Source organism: Pristiophorus japonicus, chromosome 12 (assembly GCF_044704955.1).
Source record: "Pristiophorus japonicus isolate sPriJap1 chromosome 12, sPriJap1.hap1, whole genome shotgun sequence".
NCBI classification, from domain to species: Eukaryota; Metazoa; Chordata; class Chondrichthyes; family Pristiophoridae; genus Pristiophorus; species Pristiophorus japonicus.
In genome coordinates this window covers 82,805,742-82,823,609 of record NC_091988.1, presented here as the reverse complement: position 1 = coordinate 82,823,609, position 17,868 = coordinate 82,805,742, and the positions used below count along the sequence as shown (strand labels likewise).

Below are 17,868 nucleotides of genomic sequence, written 5' to 3'. Positions count from 1 at the left end.
TTTAAAGCCAGAATGTCTTTAAATATGCGCTGCTGTCTGTACAAAGGTATTTCAGGAGAGAAGAGAGGTGGTCAATTGACTGAAATTAGCCCTTGGATTTGACTGAGGTGCAGCAACCCTTAAGTCTGGATTGAGGGATTTCCAAGGTGGATGGAACCTTGTTATACAGTGCCATATGATCGCACAGCTTTTTGCAAATGTTTCCTTCATTGTTTTATTCTACTCTCTTGAAGGTACTTTGATACAAGTTCATAGCCACTGTAGCCCTCGAGCACCTTTCCCGCTCTTTGGGCTGGATTCCCGGCTCATTTGTGCCCCATTTAGCGCCTCGGTGGGAGGCAAAAATGATTTTTTTTGGGGGGGGGCGTAAGTTTTGGCAATGGGTTTGCGGCAGCACTAAAACTTAGCGCCCCGCCGCTGTTTTGACCATTTTGATAGCGTAAATCGTCATGCATCGCTGCGTTAGAGTCCCGGGCGGAACTTTCGAGCATATCGCTCAATTTAGCATCCGCCCGAGAACCCGCCAAGAAAAAGCAGTCGGATCCAGGGCGCGCTAATGGCGCCATCTTGAAAATGGAGGAGAAGTCTGAGTTGTGAGAGATTAACAGGTTTGGGAGAAGAACGCTGCATTACTGCACACTTTTGATTGTGAAATTTTATGTGAGTTTCTCGTTTGTTTTAAAGGACATTTTAAAAGATGGGGGCCATGATATGTCGGGAGACAGTAATCCTGGTTGATTTATTCAAACGGCGTCGAGCTGGAAGGAGGCGTATCAATGATCATTTTCAATGTAATGGAAGAGGTCGCAGAAGTATGGGGAGGAGGCCTTGCCCTCCACGGGTTGACAGGGAAACTCGCTCATACCTGCAGCTCTCCGAGGCACAGTGCGTTAAAAGGCTGCGCTTCCGAAAAGTGGTGGTCAGAGATATGCTAGCTCATACAGGCAGACCTACAGCCTACCAGCGGCAACAGGACTGCACTGCCCGTCGAGGTGAAGGTGACTGTGGTACTTGCCTTCTATGTCTCTGGCTCCTTTCAGGCATAAGCGGGGGACATATGCTCCATCTCACAGCACACTACATATTGCTGCTTTTGCCAGGTGACTACTGCACTGTACGCACGCAGAATGGACTTCATAAACTTCTCAATGACCAAGGAGACCCAAAGTGAGAGGGCTGTAGGTTTTGCACAATTTGCTGGCTTCCCCAAGGTTCGAGGTGCCCTTAACTGTAAGCACATCGCCCTGCGAGCACCTTGAGAAAATCCAGAGGTTTACCGAACCGAAAGGGATTCTACTCCATGAACATACAGATCATCTGCGACCATACTCAGCGCATTATGGCAGTCCATGCCCAATATCCAAGGAGCATCCACGATGCTTTCATCTTGCGTGAGAGCAGTGTCTCACGCATGTTCCAGCGTCAACCACAAGTCCAGAGCTGGATGCTGGGGGACAAAAGTTACAGCCTCGCCACTTGGCTCATAACCCCACTCCGGAACCCTCAGACAGAAGCTGAGCATCGCTATAATGAGAGCCATGCAACCACAAGCAACATTGTTGAACAGACAATTGGAGTGCTCAAGAAGCGCTTCTGATGCCTGGACCGCACTGGAGGCTAACTGCAATATTCCCCTCAGCAAGTCTCTGAATTCATTGTGGAGTGCTGCATGCTACATAACTGAGCCATCATGAGGGGACAGAAATTGCCAACGGGGATTGCAGAACCACCTCCGGAGAAAGGGGGGGGATGCAGAGGAGGAGGAGGATGAGCAGAGAGACGAGGAACCCGTGCCACCACCACAACCGCAGGGAGGCATTATGGAAATTTTGCCGCTGCAAAAGCCTTATCAGCAACTCATAATTGAACGCTTTGCTTGAAGAGTGAACGACACGTCTGACCGTTGCCTGGCCACTCTATCCCACCATGTTGACTATTCCCCCTCTTGTTGTGCAAATGAGACACTACACAGGAATGGTTAATACATTCTTTAGTTCACCTTAAACATTGTAAACTTTGTCAATTTAGCACACCAGAAGCACAGGAAGAAAAAAAAAATTGCGCATGCACAGAACGGCCAATTTTCTTTTCGCTCCGGAACTTTTGGCTCCGGTGCACAAAGTTGATCGTGCAACGCCGGAGTTAGCGTTAACACTGCTCATGAACTTTTATTCAGTGAAAGTTGCGAGCTTTGGCGCTAATGCCGACGCTAAATTTTTCATTTTGCCGCAATTTGAGCCCGTAAATGGGCGAAATTGCTACAACTTGAAAGTCCAACCCTTCATGTATTTATCTGAGGGCTGCTTTGTCATGGGATAATCACAGGCCAGCCTTGTGCTCTATGCCATCTTCCAGCTTGCTGAATCAAATGAGCATCTGAAGAAACGTTACCTTTTTTATGTGTTTCATACACTACAGGAATTTTTTGTTTGGAATTGAGCCAGACTGTGATTTCCCATGTAGTCACATAGCCTTCCAACACTCAGTGGTTGGATTAACACTAGGATGGATTTTCGGTTGGAGGCTTTTTAGGACACTAAGGGCAGTGGGGCAGTTGCACACCTCTCTTAGGGCACTAGGCCAGGTGAGCAACTGAAAATCCGGAGCGCCCAAAGAGAGGCCTCCCTTTTTAAAAAAAAAAAAAAAATCGGGACACAAAACACAGAAATCTTTCCCAATATATTACCGACTCCAAATAAAGATAAATCGCAAAAAGAAAACACAAAAAAACAATCATGCTTATGTTGTGCAGTCATTCCTTCCCTCACTGCCGCCGGAACAGCTCGGACCGTCTGCTTTCCCAGGCGGTCCTGCTACGGGTGCCGCTCCAACCAAATTTCACAATGCTGTCAAAACCAGGGACGTTGCACACCGGCGCGATGCGCCCGGCCGGTAAATCGTCACTTAATGTCCTGGCTGGAAGCTGCCCGCCCGGCCGGTAACCATTTCCAGAGCCATTACCCCCCCCTCTCCGGGGCGCTATCGGAGACAGAATCAAAATGACAAACCAGCCCATGAAGAGTGACCAGATGGGTACAGTCAAGTTGGGATGGAACATCCATAGATTTATATGCCAGCAGCTGGAAACGTTCTTCAGGAGAAGAGGGGAAGGAAAGTGGCTCATTATCTGTGTGATTTTTGCAGATCTGAACAAGACTGCTTTCATCCATCTTGGGAATTCCTCAATCTGCCCTCTTTCACATTTGGTAGACTCCTACCACTGGGGTGACCTTCGAGGTTTTTACACCTCCGTCTAGCTCAAGTCCAAAGTATAACTTTAGTCTGTTGACCACCTTTGTTCTCTTCTGAAGAATCTTAGTACAGAGAAGTAGGATTTTATTCACTTTTTTTTTTTTTGAAGACATTTTTTGATTGTGTTTTTCCGTGCGAGTTGTAAAAAGAAACTGTGGTCCCTTTCTAGAAGACTTTATTTTTTTTTTTTAAGTCTCTTTCCAATATCCTAATGCTAACAACTGCACCTGTATGCTGCTTTTGAACAAGCTGCAGCTTGCACAGGATGTCCTATGTGCTTGACTTGGATAGCTAGCTCAGTTGGTGCTTGACTTGGACAGCTCAAATGGTGCAGCTAAATTCTTGGGCTTGTGAAAGGTGGATTACATTGTTCATTTTTTTTTAAATTCCTATGTAACATGAGATGAAATACCTTTTTTAAAAAAAAAAGCCAAATGCTTTGGCATTCAGTAGCATTCTGTTTAATTATCCCTCTTGCCCCCTCCCCCTTGAACACAGGAACAGGAGTAGGCCATTCAGCCACTTGGGCCTGTTCTACCATTCAGTTAAATCATGGCTGATCTGTTTCTCAACTCCATTTATCTGCCTCAGTTCCCAATCCCTTGATATCCTTACCCAACAAAGCACTTACCTAACCTTGCTACCGAAATTCCCTTCTTGAGGGACTACCAGCTTCTAAACCTCAACCAAGTTATCTATACCAGCAGCCTGGAGGTGTGCAGTCGTGTTTGACATGTGGTGGGAAAACCTGCTTAGGGGGTCTCCAAAGGGAGTGTACACATCAAGGAACAATGAGTTTCTTATTTCAGAGAAAGGACAAGTTGCTGGTGAGACTTCATCACTGTGGGCTTTGGAGCCTTTCCCACGGGATTGGACAATGGGGAATAAAAAGGGGTGTGTGATACACAACTCTAAAGTTGAGAGGGTGTTTGCCACTTGTATCTCACATGGCTTCCAGGGTATTGTCTAGCGAGAGGCAGTCTGGGATCAGGGGCCTCTCTCTGAATCTTCCCTCTGGTGACCTCATGAAATGGGAGAGCTGCCAGCTCTCCCTCAATTCATCACTGAAGAGGGAAATTTCCACAGTCTGGTCCCACAATTCCTCTCAGTCGCAGTGTTCAAATTCAGGGATAGGGGAATGTTGAAAGCACCAATACTTATATAGATACCTTTCTGTCACCTTTTTTTAGGTTTGTAAGTCCATTCACTGCAATGTGGGTTCCCTCTGGGGATGGCAAACATGGCTACAAAGACGGATAGTATGCAAAAGCTGTTATTGGGCAGCTCTGCTCAATGGGAAGTTGGACTTTGTAGTTAGAGGGAATCGAGTAGTAACTTGAACAACTACTTGAAAGCACTTGTAATGATGAATGGAATACGTTCATATCTGAGCATGTCCAGCTGCAACACAAAGCCTGACTATTCTCAAGTGCCGTCTGAAAAAAACACAGACTGTGAACTTTGATCCCTGCCCGCCCCGTACCACTAATTACAAAGGTAGGGTTACCAGGGTCTAGCTTAATTGAGGTCAGATATCCATGGTGTTACCTGATTTTACGATTAATTGCCAGAAGTGGATGAAATCTGATCTTTAAAATGTGTAAGAATTTCAATTCGACTTCCAGTAGAGAATATGTAACCTTCCGTCCGTGCGTCTAATGAAATGTTTTCGGATTTACCAACTTCGGCTTGTGAATTCAAATTTAAAGGGTCACGGTCTTCACCAAAAAGTGTTTGGCAACTTATTTTTCTTGTTGATGGAAGAGCCATGCACCGCCCTTTGCCGTCACATGCCAATGAAGTCAGCATGTGCATCCTTCCGCAGCTAATTCTTTCCAACGCCGTGGGGTCAACCACGGGCAAGCGATCCATTCCCCCATCTTACTGCCCAGGAGAAGGCAAAAATGACCTGCCAGTTCTGCTAAGAAAGACACACCAGTTGCAGAAACTTGCAGCTAATATTTTGTACCCACTATTTGGGACTTAAATGTATTGTTTGCAAGTAATATCTCTGATACTTGGAGGTTTTCCTGCTCCGCAGGCAGTTCCCTTTTGATTCTAATCTGATTAGTGGTCGTCTTATGCTGAAAATTGTGACCATGTGTGAAAACGTGGGCCACGGATGCTGTTAGCCTGATTAAAGCTGGCTACATGGACTGGTTCAAATTACGAGATGCATGATGCATCCCAGATCTCAGCTTCTGGTGTGCGTATATTTACATCTGTTGCACATTGAAAAGCAGAGGCCAATGACTTTTTGTGACATATGTCACAATAGTACCAGAAAGCGATAGAAGCAGGCACTCATCGTGATTGGAGACTTGATTTGTAGAATGGCAACAAGCAGAAACCAGGATATTTGTCACGGGCAGCGAGAGAATAAACAGTGTAAATTGCTCACCAACTATGCTCAAATGCACGATCCCTGGTCTCTGGCTAGCTGAGCATCAATGCCCAATGTGCAATTGTTTGCCTTTTTAGAAAAGGTTTAAGGATTTTATGTTGAGCAGATTGTCATCTTTGTCATAATAATTCGACACCCTACCCCAAAGAATGCACGTGCTCTTTATAAATTCACATCTATTATTTCACTTGGTTCAAGCCCCACTCTGGCACTTGAGTAAATAGCCTGACACCCAATAACTGAGGGAGTGCTGCATTGTCAGAGGTACTGTTCTTTGTTGAGCTATTAAACCAACGTTCCAAGATTCCAGTGGATGTTAAAGATGCCATGGTGCGATTCGAAGGAAAGCCTGGAGTTCTCCTGGTGTCCTAGGCAACATTTCTCCCTCAACCAACACCACCAAAAGCAGATTAACTGGTCATTCATCCTGTAGTTTATAGGATCCTGCTCTGTATAAGATGATTGGCCTACGTAACAAGTCACCGCACTTCAGATTCATTATACGTGAGCTGCTTTGAGATATTTGAGAGATGCATTAATGCCCTATAAATTTTCTGGACACTGTGTCCTGAGGGCAGTGAACTTGTTGTGGAAACAACCATGTATGTCGGAACGAATTCCAAATATATAGATGTTTGCAGAAAAGCTGTCCAACTATGATCTCGACTCTCTTTTATCGATGATCAGCCATGATATTATTGAATGGTGGAGCAGGCTTGATGGGTCGAATGGCCTACTCCTGCTCCTATTTCTTATGTTCTTATCGGTGTTACTATGGTCCCTTATCTTCTCATCTTCCTTCTAGAATCCAAGTACTGTATTCGACACACTCTCCCTACATCCCTATTGTATTGAAACCAAGAATCAGCGCACAGTCTTGCCTTTTATTTTCCTGGTCTTCAAAACCAGCAACTCCTCACCGCCGTCTTTCCTTCTACCACCCATTTCCAGGCTTTTAAAAGCCAAGCTTACCATCACCTGATTTTGATAGCTTTCTCATTCAGTGTCGGTGCTGCCCTGCACCACAAGCCTTGGCCCCTCACCTGGCTTCAGCCGAAGGCTTCAGGAAAAATCACATTTAAGCCCATATGATTCTTGTGTGATGCTTGTAATTCATCACCTCAAATTGCTTTTACCAACGTGACAGACCCAGCTATAGTTTGTCATTCACCTCTAAATATTCTCTCCAGACAAAACCCATCTATACAAGGACAAAGTCTATAATCCAACTGTGCTGCTGAGTATTTTTTTCAGAGTTCAATTGGCCGCAGTGCAGGAACTTCACATGTCTCCCATTATACCTTCCTAATGTCCAACTGCTGAATAAAAATTCATTGACAATAAATGTTCAGCTGTATTAGAAATGGTGAGGAATTTATTGAGGGTTGGGTCTTACTTGTGAACTTTTAGGTTTTTCCTGAAGGTGACATAAGGCGGGAGAAATCCGGTCACACCTCAGTTGGGGCCGTGACCCGGGCAGAGTGATAAATTTTGCGCCAGCAAATAGTTTGGGTCTGTCGCTGCATAATTCATCAGCTGGGCCCGGAGTTTGGAGCGGGGCGCTAAGGGAGGCATTGCACGCCTCTTTTAGGGCTCTAGGCCAGCTGAGCAAGGAAAATCCTGACATCGGCATGACTTACCTCATTGTGGCAGCTACAGCTTGGAACACCTGCTTTCACAGATGTTCCTACCAGGGCACGCTACGGACGCTAAAGGTCGGGCGACAACCAAAAATCGAACCGTGTGTCGCAACCAGGGGCGTTGCACACCGGCACCCCGCTTCCGGGCGGTAATGCTCCGCGCCCCATTGATACCGGCATCGGATTTCCCGGCTGGGCGCTGGAAGCTGGCTGCCCGGGTGCAAGTGCTTTCCACCGCCATTGCTGGCCTACCGGGGTGCTAAGAAAGGTGGCCGAAGACCAAAAATCCAGCCTGTGGAGACTGGTGTCATGCACATATGTACGAATGTATATATATGTATGCATACATATATACACAAGTCTACTGATACATGACATAAAAATGATCTGCCAAGCTGTAACCTTAAAAAGAAATACAAATGTGGCCCTGCTAAAGGTAAGGCCCATGGTGAACTATTCTTTTGAAGGCTTTGTTGGTCAGCATTTTAATGAATTAAAAACTACAAGTCTTCCTGTGCTCCTTAGTTACAGTCTCTGATTTTAAGTTATCATGGATAAAGGTCGGAAGATGCGGGCAGTGGGATTAGTTTTGGATTGCTCCAGCAAGAGCTGGCACAGGCTGCATTTCTTATCCCTTTCTGTGCTGTAAACCTCTGGTTCTATATTTTATCCTCCCTCCTGCTTATGAATCGCGTGCGGGTTGTATGAGGACCAAGCATACGTCCTTACCTCGATGCTGTCTGCACAGTTGCTGTCTAAGGCCACTATGATGGCTGATGATGCTCGAAGTACCATGGCAGGAATTTCCTCCGAGCTCTTCCTACTCCGCCACCATAACTGCGCCAGAAGTGCAACGAAAATCCTACGCTTTAATCGTGTAGAGCACTGCTGGTTTCTACTGAGTGTCCTGGAAGGCTGATATAATTACGACTGCTGCCTCAAAGACCGTTCTTGGGACCCACAAAATGTCAGGCCCTGGACATTGTTGAGGCAGGGAAAATTGGGTGGTGATGTCCTGCCTAGTGGCCGGAGTATTGTGTACCTATTGGTCAAAGAAATGCTGGCACTTTCATTTTCATCTGAAGGTTGTCTCCGTAAAACCCTCCTAGTTCTGATGTTGCACCAGTACTTGCATCGCGAGCTAAATATTATCGTTAATATATATGTTAACATTTGATATTTCTGTCCCTTTGATCTAGTTCAATAGATGGCAACTGTTGCCAATTTGTGAAATGAATGCTTTTTTTAAAACAGCAGAACTGATGCAGGAGAGGGCAGATGGAGAATCAAAATGAGCTGTCTTGATTTGATTAATGAGTTTGATAATGCCGAAAGCCTCTTTGCAGGCAAAGGAGGGGGAGATGGGGTGCAGGGGGGGCGGGAAGTGCATTTACAAGACTTGAGTCAAAGGCTCCTGCCAGTTCCTGACAGCTTTATTACCAGTCTAAAGCATTAACACAGCTCCCAGCATACATTAGACACTGAGGCATTGAACACATCAGTCACTGATAGCATCTAAGTGGTATTAAAGGAAATGTAGATGAATGATCTGGAATGCAGATGAGGTACATGGTTTGGAAGTAATATTTACATAGAGACAGGAATCACTTTCTCACGACCAAGTTATATTTGCAGCCAGTTAATTACATAACGTTGGGACTGGAGGCTATTAAGCAAGCCATTGAAGAGAATGTGTGATTTTGCTTATCTCACCTGTCGCAATGCTTGAATCCAAAGATTTGTGTTTCTGAGCTGGACCTACTGATTCCAAAGAAAACAACATAACATAAAGTACAGATGTAACTCACTCCAGCGCCCAGTTGATTCTAGTTTTTTTTTTCTACTGTCTTCTTTAATCCTTTCTTTCCATCCAATGGGACGTTAAATCGGTCTGTCTGCAGGTGGATGTTAACAGTCTTGTGGCACTATTTTAGCAGAGTGGGGCATTGGTGCCCTGGCCAATATTCCCCTCTCAACCAATGCCATAAAAAAACAGATGAACAGATTATTCATTTCATCACCATCCAGCTCCCCTTTTTGCCCCGCTCGCTCTCTCTCTCTCCTTTTTTTTTCTCTCTCTTTTTCTCTCTCTCTTTTTTTCTCTCTCTTTTTCTCTTTTTCTTTCTCTTTCTCTTTCACTCTCTTTCCCCCCCCCCTTCCTCTCTTTCCTTTAGGGATCAATGGCCATTTTGACTGTTGGTTGAATCCAGACACCAATCTGCGAGGAAACCCGCAAATAGGCAGCTGGAAGCCACCTGAAGGTCCAAATAATTCACAAAGCAAAGTTTTAGGCACAGAAGTGAATCCGATTTCAGTCCAACATAGGAAGTGATGGTAAAAACACCTGGACTTTTAGCTCTTGGATAATTATCTGGTAATGTGGCTAAAAGGTTCTGCTATTGAGCAAGAGGTAAAATATACAAGAGAAGTGTGGGTTTTCAAATAAAGCATTTACAAACTTTATTTTATCTGTCTGGATTGAGTAGAGCCATGTGCCATTTTCACCTTGGGGGATGTAACTTGCAATCATAGGATTACACAGGATATACGGCACAGAAACAGGCCATTCGGCTCAACCAGTCCATGCCAGCGTTTGTGCTCCACTCAAACCTCCTCCCGTCTTTCCTCATCTAAATCTATCTGCATAACCCTCTATTCTCTTCTGCCTCATATGTTTGTCTAGCCTCCCCTTAAATGCATCTATACTATTCACAACAACCACTCCCTGCGGTAGCAAGTTCCACATTCTCACCACACATTGGGTAAAGAATTTTCTTCTGAATAATCAGTCTAAGTTTCCTTCCTATAGTTGCAAATAACTTCATAACACAAATATGTTGTTCTTGAAAATGGTGTATTTCTATGATGTATTTACCCTGAAATGTACGAACTCGTGCTCCAGCCAAGCACAAGGCTGCTATTTATTGGCGCTGTGGCTGGGCTCTGTTTGCTCGCACAGTGCAGTGCTGCCATATTTACATTGATGACATGTATGGACCTTCCACAGCCAACATGGTGAGTCTACACCGGGGAAAAAAGAATGAAAGATTTGTACTTTATATAGCGCCTTTCATGACCATCAAACATCCAAAGCACTTTACAGCCAATTAAGTACTTTTAGAAGTGTAGTCACTGTTATAATATAGAAAACATGGCAGCAAATTTGTGCTCCGCAAGCTCCCACAAACAGCAATGTGGTATGACCAGATAATTTGTTTTTGTGATGTTTGAGTGATAAATATTGGCCAGGACACCGGGGATACCTCCTCTGCTCTTCTTCGAAATAGTGCCATGGGATCACTCAATACTGTGCTGGAGTGTAAGCCGAGAATTTTGTGCTCGTATCTCTGGAGTGGGTCTTGAACCCACAACCTTCAGACTCGGGCGAGGGTGCTACCCACTGAACCACTGGCTGACAACCAAACGGTTTAGTTGTCGGTGCTGTGGAATTCGCTCTGCAATGTAAACTGGGTGGATTCCAACGTCATCAGCCTCGACCAGCAGTGTCACTTCTACTGGAAGCAGCTCTGTATAACACACAAGCATCATTGATGGAATCTACTTCAGAGCGGATCCCCCACCAATCAGATTTGCGAGCCTTGCCGTAGTATTCCCAGATCTTTAGGTTTGAATCCATCGATGATTCAGCAGTTAATTTTGAATTCACAAATAACTATCCTGTGCATTAGGATATTGTGACTTCTAGACTGTTGATGTCTTGGTTTGGAGCGCTAGGGTCCTCTGTGATCACACTAGGTCCAGGCTCCTTGGGCCGAGAGCTGCTTTGGATGAAAAGTGAAATGTGTATATTACAAGTGAAGTGCAGAGGTCAGTTGTAGCACAGCCTTTGGGGCTCAGCCCATGGTGATCTGGGTCAGAAACGAGCGTTCTAGAGTCCAAACGACCAGGCTCCTCTGTTTAGCAGAAAGTTGCTGCTTGAAAATTCAGCTCAATACAGCGCATGTCACACAAAAATGCTAGAAATGGATGATGGGTTGGTCACATCTGAAGGAGAAAGATTATTGCTTCAGGGGGTGAGGGGGACCACACACCTGGTTGCTAAACTCTGTTTCACTGATTGAAATGTTTACTTGACATATTTTTTGCTGGCCTGATTTTTGATCTGATTTTTCTCTCTTTTTCAGCATTGTGAGCTTTGCAAGAAGACAGTCAGCACCGAGACCCCTGTGGTGTATGGGGAGCGAGCTGGGTACGATCGGCTTTGGCACCCAGCATGCTTTCTGTGCACCAGGTGCAGCGAGCCCCTGGTGGACCTCATCTACTTCTGGAAGAGCGGGAGGCTCCTGTGCGGCCGCCATTACTGTGAGAGTGAGAAGCCTCGCTGCGTTGCCTGTGATGAGGTGGGATTTGGGGAGTGACGATGTTTAGTACATTGCCAGCCCATGGCATGTAGCAAAATGTATTCATATCACTGTCCCATACCCACACCCCCCCCCACCCCAAGAAACGTCTGGGTCACGTAACATTTGTTTTCATCAGGGTTCAAATTAAACTATACCGGTGGCCTTCTGCCATTGCGATAGTGATATAATTGTGGATGTGTCCAAATGGAGGAGTTGCAACCTCCTGTGATCTTCATTCCTCTCCTCTGCATTTTGGAAAAAAAAGTGCTATGTCCGTAGGAATTCGGCTGTCTGTCCTAACTCGCACCAAGTCCCACTCGCCCATCGCCCCTGTGCTTGCTGACCTACAGTGGCTCCCAGTTAAGCAACGCCTCGATTTCAAAATTCTCATCCTTATTTTCAAATCCCTCCATGGCCTCGCCCCTCCCTATTTCTATAATCTCCCCCAGCCCCACAACCCCCCGAGATGTCTGCGCTCCTCTAATTCTGCCCCCTTGAGCATTCCTTGTTATAATCGCTCAACCATTGGTGGCCGTGCCTTCTGTTGCCTAGGCCCCAAACTCTGGAATTCCCTGCCTAAGCCTTAATCCTGAACCTAGTTCACATCCAATAACGGGGCCCAATATGAAGCAGCATTTTATTGGTCCCAATAGTTGTGAGAGCGATGTGGCTTGCATCCATCACTGAAAGCCTGGCATCAAAGTTCTCCTTTGTACCCTACCATCTGTAATTTAAAAAATTATATATGTACAAATGTCTCAATTAAATATCTGTTAATGAGAGTTAGAAATACAGCTAAAATAGCATTGAATAGAGTGGGAATATTATTGCAGAATATTCAATCATTTACAGGAGGCTGTAAGAGGGGTAGTAAGAGACCAGCATACACTCAATTCCAATACTCTCCGCTTAAATCTAATGGTCATTTTATTTCTCTGTCTTTGCTTTTGTGTAAAATGTTTTGATCCTTCACTTGCTTTTTCACAAAAGAGTAAGAAAAGTTTGTAGCTCACTGCAGTGGAGAGCCAGATTCCAGCTTCCACTAGGCGACAGACATTGTAAAGGGACTGATTTATGTTTTGATGCTTTTGATTGCATTATCTTGCATCTCAAATGTCCTGCAACCCTCTCCTGCCAGCAAAGTCATGGTGACAATCCACAAATCTGCCACATGCCCTTTTACACTCTGCGCTTTAGTGGATTCCCTTTAAAGGACCCTTTTTGATCTCCAGAGCATGCTATTATTAACTACTTATTATTAAGGCTTCAAGAAATGGAGTGGAGTTTAAAAAGCTGTCAGCAGCTGCCTGCTTGTTTTTTTTTTTTAAGTACTAAACCTCGAGTCTGCCCACTTTCTCATTACTACAAATGTGATCCCTTAAAACTTAAAAATAAAAATTGGTTCAAACAGTGCTATTTTTCCCCCACAAATGTCATTATCAAATGGATATCACAGCATCAAGATAATATGCCAGAGATCAGGAGCACTAGTTCTGTCAAGGTTTTACAATAGTGGCCATAGATGAGGCTGAGATCTGGATCTATTTCTCAAGTGAGGAGCTTGTGAAAAGTAATCAAGACTCAGGCTGCTCGCTGGTGCTGAGCTGCTGCTGCTCCAGTAGAATTATGTCTAAAGGCCCACTTTACCAGTAATTATAAAATTACCCTTCTAATGTGAACCTATGGTCGTGGCTATAATAGCCATATATCCCAGAAATCTTTAAATGTACATTTAGAACAAAAAAACACATACAAAAAGATAATGAACACATTGAAGAATGGAACTTGCTTTTGGAAGATGTGCATTAGAGCATCGGAAGACCTCGGCACGTGGGGAGTCAGCAGCCAAGGTGGGGACCATGAACTGTGAGGCGAGGGTGTATCCAGGGTTAAAGATGTTCTGATACCCAGCGGAATGCATCTGTGATCTGTGTGGAGTAGGATGACTTAGGACGTAATAGGCAAGTTTATGGGTACAATGTTTGATTTTCTTTTCTTTTTTTCTTTATTTTTAGGGGTGTTGGTTGCGTAGTTGGTGTTACTTACGGCTGAGTCAGAAGACCATGAGTTCAAGTCCTACTCCAGTCCTACTTAACCACATAATCCAGTACTTCGGCGTAGACTGTTTTATTGTTGGAGGGACTGCACTGAAGTGCTGGCCTAGATTTTGTGCTCGAGGCTCTGGAGTGGGACTGACTGGGAAAGGAATGAGAATTACTGTGAGGAAATAAATAAAATCCTGTATTGATCGTGATTTATTGTCATTGCAGTTAATTTTCTCGGAAGACTACATAGAAAGCGAGGGATTGACATGGCACAAGAAGCACTTCTGCTGCCTGGAGTGTGAGCAGCCACTGCTGGGAAAGTCCTATGAGCTGGTGCTGACCAAGCTGCAGTGTGTGACCTGTAACAAAACCATCAAGAACATGTGAAAGCCTTTTACTGGAACAATGATCGCGCCGTGTTTTTCATATGCAGTACACATAAATTAAGCTAAGGAAGTTTGGTCAGCTAGAGCATAGAATGCAAATCTAACTGATCCTGGCGCCAATTCCTATGAGTGAGGTAGTTCCGCAGAGTGACCATTCTTTTAAAACTGTACAAGATTCATCTGTAAGGCCCGGGTGAAGTCCGTGTTATTAGTTTATTATTTTTCAATGTCTCTCTGAGTAACACTTACTTTAATCCGTAGATCAGACCCCTTTTTTGTATCAAGTGCTCAGTCCCGGTAATCACCTTCCCTCTATACCCCGCCCCCCTTGCCCCCAAATGCTCTCGAAGAAAGAGTTCTTCAAGCACAGATCTATATAAATAGTTTTAGCTGTAGGTTTACATGTATAGAGATGACGATGTCCAGCGGTAGGTCATTGCTGGATGGACGACAGAAAACATTGAAAGCACTTGTATGCGTTAGACAACCGGTGTGTGCTGATGCACAGAAATTCCGTTACAGTAGTCGCTCTCCGGGCAGGCGGTGAAAGTCCTTTCTTCACCACCTACAATGAACAAGAAGGATGTGAGTGTAAAGTGCCTGGCATTAGTTTATACTCGTAGCTATCTTTTGAAGTTAACTAACTCCAGGATATGATGGCATGAAATATAACACCACCCTTTAGGACCCATCAATCTAAGACCAAGATTTTTGGGGGGCGGAGGGAGAAAAACTTCTCAAAATAACATGCTTTGAACAGCACCTCAAGCTCATTGTGGAGAGGGTCTACCATATTCCTTTCAATGTTTTTATATATATTATATATAGAATAATATAGCATCCTTGGAGTCTATGGTATTGGCATTCCTGTGGGGTTCTTTGAGCTGAAGTTTAACTGCTGTTGGAATCGAATTGTTAAAGCTGTGTATTACTGTAAATCATTTTAGATTATTAATAAAGACTTGAATTTATACTGCACCTGTCACAATCACCGGACATCCCAAAGCAATTTACAGCCAATGACGTACATTTGAAGTGCAGTCATTGTTGTAATGTAGGAAACGTGACAGTCAACTTTCACACAGCAAGCTCCCACAAATAGCTATGTGATAGTGACTAGATAATCTGTTTTAGTGATGTTGATTAAAGGATAACTACCAGGACACCGGGGATAACTCCCCTGCTCTTTTTTTCCAAATAGTGCCATGGGATTTTGTATATCCACCTGACAGAGCAGACGGGACCTCGGTTTAACGTCTCATTAGAAAGATGGCATCTCTGACAGTGCAGCACTCTGAGAATTTCCAAGATGATCCCTCCTAGCTCAGTTGGTAAAGGCAGTGCAAAGGCCAGCCACATAGACCTATCAGTTCCCAGGTTTGAATGCCTGATTTGTGCTGGGCTAACCAGTCTTGGTATTAGTGCAGCAGTGAGAGTGCCGCTATTAGCCTCAAGAGAGGAAAGTCGACCAGGATTCACATCCCACATCATTATCCAGTGACCCCAGTTGAAAATTTCTGTGGGTGGCCATCAGGGTGAAGATAAAATCGCACTCCGCTATGATGCCCAACATTGTTAAGTGACCTCTTGGTGCTCTCTGTGTAGATGTACAGCAGCCATGTGGAGGAGGCCCAGGAATGGGCCCCAGCACTCTTGGCACATGCCACAGAAGGGAGTCATTACCTACTGGGGAGAAACAGAGTAAATGTACGATCATCAGATCTGTCACTATTCAGCACTGGTTTAAGGTTACTGCCTCAGGTGGTCCAGTCAAAGTTTAGCTTTGGTTTGAAAGAATTGCAGAAAGTCCATATTTTTCAAAGGTGGGTGTTATAATAGCTCTTGGGTAATTTCATTGTTGCTTCTGTTTTTGGGGAGGGGGTGCAGGGACCAAGCTTGGTGTCTTTGTACTGAAATTGCTCCTGTTCAAGATATTACTGCACAGCTTCCAATACAACATCCTCCCAACCACGTTTCTCTTGCAGCAGATAATGGGACTGTGCTGCAATCTGACCATTACTACGGTGCAACTGTAATTTAGCTTGTGATGTTCTTTAACGATCCTTTTCTTGGAGGGGAAGTAGGGCACCAGAAATGTCTGGAATTTAACCTGGACAATATATTTATTAATGCAGCAACATCTAGATCCCACGTACTCCACCCCAGACATAGACAGTAGCAAGTTGTGCTTACTGTCTTTTATGCGATTAATTATGTGAAGAGTATCGTTGCTTGACGTAGAAATAACTTCAAGTTTCTAAAATTAATAAATGCATTAGTTGTTAGTTGTAGTGAAATCAGTTTGTAGAAGCTGGGTCTATACGATAAACGTTACGAATTCACACTGCCAGCACAGAGTTCAGCAGCGGGGAGCAGGTGCTGGGAATTGGCCCGTGTGCTGGGAATTGGAGCCTGTGGGTCAGTCAGCACGAAGGGTACTCGGTCCATTAAAATCCTGTAGGGCCCATTGGCCTGTGTACCATAAATTTCCCCCCATAGGCACTCCTTGCCGGTTTAAGCTCCATGCCAGCAGTGTGAATGTGTAAGGTGACTTGTTGACTGTGTTGTTTACTGGACTTCAACATGTAACCGTTTCCCAGTGAGATTTTGGGATGACCTCAGTAGAAAATATTTCCTTGCATTATTCTGTTGACTGCAAACCGTTTGACATGCTACAGATGCCAAATGTCCACGACCTGTGTGTGCATTCCTGTAGACTTAGGATGGGTGTTGATCTTAATAAAAGCACAAACCCTTTATCGAAAATGAATCTAAAATAACGGACAAAGTGCGAACGGATTGAATGCTCGTCCACTAACATTACCCAATGTTGCTCCGAGGCTGGAAAGTGACTTGTGGGGGGATAATTTGAACCTAACTCGGTGGGCGGGAAACCCACTGGTTGGAGTGGAATGCCGGTTTTACAACCCACCCAATATTACTCTCCTCTGACTCTAACGGAGAGTGAAATTGGGCAGGGTGTGACCAGTGATGCACCTGATCCCACTGGTTTCCTGATGGATGGGTTTGGTTCAAATTGCCCCGCATGATCTTGGCTTTAGTGTTTTGCCTCGAGTAGCTCTGCCCTATAGCACATTAACTTTGAAGTAGAGGGCTGGGCGTGTAGGCTCCAGGAAGTGAGCTGTGACTATCCAGAAAGCGTGTATGTCGTCATCAAGAATCAAAATATGGAAGGAAAACATGAATCGAGGTTTTTATGGGTTTTTTCTTCCTTTTTGTGAAAATTATATAGTTAGTGTTTTAAGTAATGTATGTCTGTGTTGGTGTAACAATGAATGACTTGTTTAAATGTGGACCTCTGTAGTTATTTAACCCTTTTGAGAACCTAAATAAAAACTAAAAGCAAAATATCACTGTGTGCTTAGTTCTAAGAAATGTTTTCTAGCTCTGCACTGTGCCAGTTCCATCACAATTTTGCATAAATTATCGGATGTACAAATGTTGAAGTTCCACAGTAATACTCAAAGGTATATATTGTCTCGCGTCTATTCAGATAACTTTATTCCGTTTCCAAGCAAAATCAGATGCATTCAATACATTGCTTTTTAGACCATTGATGCATAGAATGTTGGCAGCATAAATCAGATGAGAAGCTTTGCACCTCCCTCCCAAAGGCAAAGAATTGCTAATTGATAGGATAACTTGAAATCCGATCACTGTGGAAATCCGGCTGATTGGTTGTACATGTACATGGACTGGATTTTAGGCTTTTCTGTTTTCGGGGCGAAAACTGAGGCAGGGCGGGAAAGTTACCGG

The 17,868-nt window shown here is 44.4% G+C and overlaps 1 protein-coding gene across 1 annotated transcript in view; it reads left to right on the top strand.

Annotated features, from left to right (window-relative positions):
* lmcd1 (LIM and cysteine-rich domains 1) overlaps positions 1-17,443 on the top strand; it is a 67,807-nt gene extending 50,364 nt beyond the window's left edge. Inside the window, exons 5-6 of the mRNA XM_070895725.1 lie at positions 11,442-11,657; positions 13,931-17,443. Coding sequence (XP_070751826.1) covers positions 11,442-11,657; positions 13,931-14,092 — 378 coding nt within the window. The 3' untranslated portion in view covers positions 14,093-17,443. The remainder of the gene's footprint in view (positions 1-11,441; positions 11,658-13,930) is intronic.
* Positions 17,444-17,868: the final 425 nt, after the last annotated feature.